This window comes from Phoenix dactylifera, chromosome 14 (genome assembly GCF_051530095.1).
Source record: "Phoenix dactylifera cultivar Ajwa chromosome 14, Ajwa_hap1_PhDact_Kaust_v1.1, whole genome shotgun sequence".
Classification (NCBI taxonomy): Eukaryota; Viridiplantae; Streptophyta; class Magnoliopsida; order Arecales; family Arecaceae; genus Phoenix; species Phoenix dactylifera.
The window spans coordinates 26,501,089-26,508,586 of NC_143203.1; the positions used below are offsets into that span (position 1 = coordinate 26,501,089).

At 51.1% G+C, this 7,498-nt stretch overlaps 1 protein-coding gene across 1 annotated transcript; it reads left to right on the forward strand.

Moving 5' to 3' along the window:
• Positions 1-3,873: 3,873 nt before the first annotated feature.
• LOC120108312 (uncharacterized) lies at positions 3,874-5,238 on the forward strand. Its single transcript, XM_088710356.2, has 2 exons — positions 3,874-4,345; positions 4,418-5,238. The coding sequence occupies exons 1-2, from the start codon at positions 3,923-3,925 to the stop codon at positions 5,198-5,200; spliced, it is 1,206 nt and encodes a 401-aa protein (XP_088566482.1). The 5' UTR covers positions 3,874-3,922; the 3' UTR covers positions 5,201-5,238.
• The last annotated feature ends 2,260 nt before the right edge of the window (positions 5,239-7,498 follow it).

The window sequence follows — 7,498 nt, forward strand, 5'->3', positions numbered from 1 at the left end:
CATAGGTTAGTGGGTCAGTGCGGTTGAAGGTCTGGGTTTTATACAGGTTTCCAGATTTGTATCCGAAAATTCTCAAGATTACAACTACAAAATTTGTAGTTGTAAAATTTTTAAGATCTGGATCCTTATTGGGCAAAATTTGCAGCTGTGATATGGATCCAATAAGATACAAGAATTTATATCTGAATCCCATATGAACTGATCCAGCCGGATGTTATCTGATGTGTTTTCAGCCCTAACTTCATATATATATATATATATATATATATATATAGAGAGAGAGAGAGAGAGAGAGAGAGAGAGAGAGAGAGAGAGAGAGAGAGAGAGAGAGAGATATGCAAGCGGGGCTGAAGCTTACAATGTTGGATCATAGGAAAAGAAATATGTTATAATAGGCTAGCATCCTTACTGCTTCATTCTCTCTCTCTCTCTCTCTCTCTTATGTTATAATAGGAAAAAAATGACTATTAAAATATATTATATGCAACATAATCCAAATTCCACTTGAGCATCCAAATCTGGATCAATACCAGCAAAAACATCTCTGAACAAGGTTCTAGCAATAATATCTATCATTTTCATTTATACTTTTTTATTAAATATTATCTTTTTAAATTTAAATTTTTAATATCATTTTTTTAAAAATGTATAATTAAAAAATAATATCTTTCTGTGACCGTCCTTTCATTTTGGTGTAATATTGTTATAACAATCGTATGATACTAATTATTTTGACATTAGAAAAAAAAAGTAACATATTTTGGGATAAATAATGATCATCATTGTTATTATAGTGGTTGATAACGCTGTTCCGATGAGGATGCTGTTAAAATTTGAAAAACTATTTTGCATACATCACAACCATTTCTTTAGATATCCCAAATTCCGTATTTTTGACTCGGATCCAGAAGCATACAGTACATCTGATTGGAACTACCCAATCAATAGTAAGCTTTGTCACACACCGAAAGTGCTACAAAATAAATTAACTTTTGAAATAAATTACAAATTAATTGTTTTTATATAATTAATATATATATATATATTGATTCATATATAATTAAATTATCAAATTATTTATTAAATAAATTAAAATTAAACATTTATATAATTATAAATTATAAAGATTATAAGTTGATTTATTATCATGTTTTTTCAGTACAAACAAGTGTTATAAATTATGTTGCTGGAAATTGGACCCGGGGGCCGCCGCGAAGCCGGGGAAGGGGAGCTCCGCTGCTACAGGGGGCGGACGGCGGTGCGCCGGCCGGCTGCGTCCTCCGCTGCGGGGGGGTGTGCAAGTCCTGCAAGGAAAACCGGTGGCCGGGCTCCCCGGCGCCGGCCCTCCGATGCCTAAGTCAGAGGGGGCAAGTATGTGGAGAGAGCAGGGAAGAGAGTATATGGAGAAGACAGCAAGAATATTTGGATAGGATAAAGAAGACGAAGAGGATGATGTCCTCAATTGTATCTATGCTTCCCGGCGGGTTCAGTCCCGGGGATCTGTTTCCGTTTTTTGTTTGTTTTTTCCCCCCTCCCCCCTGGTTCTCCCAGCTTCCCTTTTATAGGTGGGGATTCCGTTACCTGGGAGGTAACCGGGGGATTTGTCCCTGTCTGTGATAATTGGGCACGATTTGGCCCATTTATGACATAGTGGAGAACAGGGCCGAATCAGACCGGAATCAGGGAGTTGTCACGGTCGATCGGACCTATTGGAGTGGTTGAACCGCCGGCCGTAGCCGGCCTGGGGTCTGTGGATGGTAAGTGCATTTATTACCGAATGAACCGGCGGTCAGGTAGAGCCATGCGCTCTGATGGTTCAGTGATCCGGAGATCGTCTTGGGCCGTGTTCATTAAATGACTGAGTGCATCGGAGACTTGAGAGAGTCTCGTGCATTAATGGCAGGTCGTGCCGAATACCTGCGAAGATCTTAGGCCTTGATGGCTTGGAGATAGTGGCAGGTCGCAAGCCGTAGGAGTTGTCAGTCCCTTGGACTTTAGGCGGAGGTTGAACATTTGGTTAAGGCATCGGCTCGGCAAGAGTGCCGAGCCGAGCTGGTCGCCCAATGGGGCGCCCTGTGGCGGGGTTGCTTCAAGTACTCCTGGTCGGCGCCCTTTAGGTGAGCACCTTCTAGCAGAGCGCCTTGGCGCTGTCTTTGGTCGGCACTTTCTAACCGAGCAGCTTTGGGTGGGGCACCTCTTGGCGCGCGCTCTGGTCGACGCCCTCTAGTCGAGCGCCTTCCTGGTCGGCATCCTTTGGCCGAGCAGCTTTCCGGTCGGCGCTCTTCGGCCGAGTGGCTTTCCGGTCGGCACTTCTTGGCCGAGCAGCTTTCCGATCGGCGCTCTTCGGCCGAGTGGCTTTCCGGTCGGCACTTCTTGGCCGAGCAGCTTTTCGGTCGGCGCTCTTCGGCCGAGCGCCTCTGTGGATATATGACTTAGGGTTTTTCCCCTAACACTACCCCCCGACTTCCGAGCTCCAGTTGGCTATCAGCTGGAGCGCGGGAAGTAGCTTTAATTGGGTCATCACGAATTCCGAAAATTTTGATTTACTGTGCGTTTTGAGTTATCGAACGCTTCGAGGTGCCTTTAATAGGCGGCGTCTCTTCTTTCCCGAAGAACCTCATTATTGGGACACCTTTTGCGAAGCGTCCTCGCGTCGTGGGCTCATGATGGGGCCGCACGATCTTCGATTGCGGATGCCTTTCCGCACGATCCGATGGGGCGCTTCGACATTCGAAGCGCTAGCCCTAATTAAATGCGTCGTTCTGTCTCTTAGGCCGACACGTGTTATCATCTAACCAGGACGCAGCGCTTTCTTCGCTGATCCGGGCCGTTGGGGAGGTCTATATAAACTCTCCCCCGGCCCCCTGTCCTCTTTCTATTGCCTTCTGCTTCCAGCTTCCTATTCTCCCAGTCTTCCTCAGACCGAAGTCCCTTTTCTCCGGCATCTTTCCCAGGTCCCCCTTCTTTTTGATTTCCCTCTCTTGTAATGGGTTCTTTGCCTAGCGAAGTAGTATCCACCATGAGTGTCCTGGAGGTCGAGATGACCGAAGAGTGGTTTTTCCCTCTTCACGGGTTCCATTTGGAACCCGCCAGGCGAAGGGATCGGGTAACCGATCCTCCGGTAGGCCGGATCGGAGTGCACTCAGAGTCACTCTGGGCCGGCCTCCGATTTCCTCTTCACAGCTTTGTGAATGAGTTGCTGGCGGTATGCCAGTTGGTCCCGGCGCAACTCACTCCAAACGCTTGGAGGGCAGTGATGGGTTTCCTATCACTGTGTTTACTACAGGGAATTCCTACCTCTGTCAACGTCTTTCGGCGACTTTTTATTTTTAAGTCGAACCCGGGAGACGGGGAGTGGCTCTACATCGCCCTCCGGGTGGGTCGTCCACTTTTTCATGGTGCCCCCTCATCCATTCATGGTTGGAAGGAGAAATTCTTCTTCCTGGGTTCTGAACGGTCCTGGGGGTTTGACCCCAGGTGGAGGCCGGCCCAACTTAAGTCCATCAACAGGCTCCCCCAGCTTTCTCCGCGTGAGCAGGAGATCTTCGATACCATCCGCAGCCTTGGGGACGGGATTTTGCTGAACGGCCTCATTGGCGAGGACACCCTGGTGAACGTGGGCTTGAGCTCGGCACGTCCTCAGGGTAAGGATAGTTACAGCAACTTCTTATTTCCTTATTGTTCTAATGTTCTAATTTTGCTCATCTTTGCAGACATCGCAAAAATGGTGACCAAGAGCGAAGTCCTTTACGCCCGCTTCCAGAAGAGGGCGGCCGAACTCTCAGAAGAACCGACCGAGCCGAGGAAGAAAGCAAAGACCTCGGCGAAGACCTCGACGACCACAACCGTTGAGGCGCGCGCTTCTCGCCTCGTGCGCCCTGAGGCTGGTCGGGGAGAGGGCGTGGGCTCTGGCGGAGCCACGATGGCACCTCCGTGTCCGGTGCCGATTTCGCAAGTCCCTGGTCGGCGGAAAGCTCCAAATTCCGACCAGGGAGGGAGGACCTCAACAGATCTGGCGCTCGCACGCCCCACCTCTACCACGCAGCGGTCCGGTCAGCCGTCTACTCGACCCCAATTCCCCAGCTCTGAGCCGGGGAATAGCCAAGAAGCAACGGGGTCGGCTGCACCCAGGCCAGCTGAGGCCGGTCTGGCGGGTTCTTCGGGTCCTCAGGAGCGGGTGCCTTACGCTCCTGGATGGGCTGTTTTCGAGGGCGACTCGGCCCTCGATAATGCACAAGTGGCGCGCGAAGTTCTTCGGGTCGCGCTGCTCCCGGCCGACCAGGCCAAAATTCGGTCCATGAACTACGGCGAGTTCATGGACTCCGCTATTTGCTCTTCCATCCGAGTAAGTCAGCTTTTATCTCTGTGCAAATTTGTGTTTCGGCTTAAGACTGTTTCTTACATGTCCCTCTTGCAGCGCCTCCACGAGACCGAGACGATGATTCACATCATCCAGGACTATCGGGACCGGGCCCGAAGGCATCAAAGGGGGCGCGAGGAGGCCGAAACAAAGTTCCTCGCGTCTGAGGCCGAGCAGAAAGTGCTTCAAGCGAAGCTAGGGGCGGCCGAAGACGAGGTTCGGACTCTGGTCGCTGAACTTGAAGAGGAGAAGGGCGCGCACTCTTTGACTAGGTCCGAAGTGCGCGCCGCGGAGGCCCGCCGGACGGAGGCCGAATCGTCGCTCGCTATACGCGAGCAGGAGGTGGGGGAGGCTCGAATAAAGGTCCGAGATCTCGAGATCCGTCTACTTGACGTGCAATCTCTGCTCGCGGATCGCGAAAGAGAAATAAAGATTTTGGAGCGGAAGGCCGCCTACCATGAGGCTCGGGAGAAGGAGGCCCGGGAGCAGGCCCAGGACGCCGTCAAGCTCTTCCGTGAATCGGAAGAGTTTCGCAACTTGATGGAAGAGGAAGGCGTCAATGGTCTCATCCAGGGCTTCAAGGACTTCCGCAATCAGTTGCGGCGACTTCTCCCAGATTTCGACCTTAGCCTGCTTCAACCAGGCGCTGGGGTCGAAAACCCAGAAGCGGAGGCGGAGGTAGAGGTTCCAACCTCTGGCGGGACCGACCAGGAGGGTCAAGCTGAAGAAGGCGAGATCGTTCTCGAGGTCACCGAGGCAGCTCCTAAAGCCACCGTGGGGGCCTCGGCCGCAGTAGAGCCATCTGTTCCTGAAGTCGCCGGGCCTGAGCCCTTGGTGTAGTTTCTCCTTTTTTCTATCTTCTTTTTCCTTTTTGTAAGCCGGAGCGGCCTCTATACTTTGTTAAGGCCGGGTCCGAGCCCTTGTACTAGGCCTCCGGGCTTTTTGAAATGAATATTCATGTGTGGAAACTTGTCTATTGTAGCTTTTAAGTTTCTCTGCTCGGATCTATTTTAGGTTCCGAGGATATGGGCTCTAGGGCCTGAGCTTAAGTTTTGGCTTGCCGAGCTCCATTGCTCGGTTCTTCGACCAATGGTATAGCAACGCATAGATAATGTAAAAAGCATTAAATAAATGGGTACCTTGTACCGTATGCGTCCATGCGCCGAGGCGACTGAGGACGCTTCTCTGCTCGGACTCCGTTCTTCGAGGACGTCGGCAGAGAAATCCAGAAGCAGAATAGATAATGTAAAAAAACATTAAATAAATGGGTACCTTGTACCGTATGCGTCCATGCGCCGAGGCGACTGAGGACGCTTCTCTGCTCGGACTCCGTTCTTCGAGGACGTCGGCAGAGAAATCCAGAAGCAGAATAGATAATGTAAAAAACATTAAATAAATGGGTACCTTGTACCGTATGCGTCCATGCGCCGAGGCGACTGAGGACGCTTCTCTGCTCGGACTCCGTTCTTCGAGGACGTCGGCAGAGAAATCCAGAAGCAGAATAGATAATGTAAAAAAACATTAAATAAATGGGTACCTTGTACCGTATGCGTCCATGCGCCGAGGCGACTGAGGACGCTTCTCTGCTCGGACTCCGTTCTTCGAGGACGTCGGCAGAGAAATCCAGAAGCAGAATAGATAATGTAAAAAACATTAAATAAATGGGTACCTTGTACCGTATGCGTCCATGCGCCGAGGCGACTGAGGACGATTCTCTGCTCGGACTCCGTTCTTCGAGGACGTCGGCAGAGAAATCCAGAAGCAGAATAGATAATGTAAAAAACATTAAATAAATGGGTACCTTGTACCGTATGCGTCCATGCGCCGAGGCGACTGAGGACGCTTCTCTGCTCGGACTCCGTTCTTCGAGGACGTCGGCAGAGAAATCCAGAAATGGAATAGCGGGCCGAGCTCGTTGGCTGAAGCCGGTAAAGAATGAGCCGAGCTCGCTTGGCCAATAAAGGCAACATCCCAACGTATCGGGGCATCCCGATGAAACGGGGCATCTCGGCCGAGGTCGGGGTAGGAGCACGAGCCGAGCTCGTCCGGTCAGAAAGGACCGCTACTCAATAGTCAAGGGAGCACGAGCCGAGCTCGTCCGGTCAGAGAGGACCGCTACTCAATAATCGATGGAGCACGAGCCGAGCTCGTCCGGTCAGAGAGGACCGCTACTCAATAATCGATGGAGCACGAGCCGAGCTCGTCCGGTCAGAGGACCGCTACTCAATAATCGATGGAGCACGAGCCGAGCTCGTCCGGTCAGAGGACCGCTACTCAATAATCGATGGAGCACGAGCCGAGCTCGTCCGGTCAGAGAGGACCGCTACTCAATAATCGATGGAGCACGAGCCGAGCTCGTCCGGTCAGAGAGGACCGCTACTCAATAATCGATGGAGCACGAGCCGAGCTCGTCCATGGAGAGCGCACCGTAAACTCATGGACATCTTCAGGGAGTCCACGCAGGTACTCCATCATCCCGAGGTATCAGGGCATCCCAACCGTGGTTAGGGAAGATAAAACCTGATGCCATGAGATAATCAAGAAAATTGGTGAGCTCGGAATAAGTTCGCAATCCATCAGTTTACCGTGAAATGAAATTTATAGAGTGAAATTCATAAGATGAAATTTAATGGTTGAATAATGAGGGACCCCTTAGGGTTCTACTGGTGGTACACGCGGAGATTTTCAGAGCTCCAGCTCCGCGGAATGGGAGTCCCATCTAGAGACTCCAATTGATAAGCTCCGGGTCGGCAAATGCGCATGACTCGGTATGGTCCTTCCCAATTCGGGGCCAGCTTCCCTCGCTCAGTTGGTCGGGAGGTTTCAGCTCTTCTTAGGACAAGGTCCCCTGGTCTGAAAGATTTGACTTTGACCCTGGCATTGTAGTACTGAGCTGTCTTTTGTTGGTACCTCGCCATACGCACTCGGGCGACCTCTCTTGTTTCCTCGATCAAGTCGAGGTTGCCTCTGAGCTGCGAAGAGTTGGAGCTAGCATCGTGGTGCTCGACTCTTGGAGAGGGGAGCCCAATCTCTAGTAGAATGACGGCCTCCGTCCCATATGTCAGGTTGAAGGGAGTCTCGCCGGTGGGGACGCGGAACGTAGTCCGGTAAGCCCACAGGACATTGTATAGGTCTTCG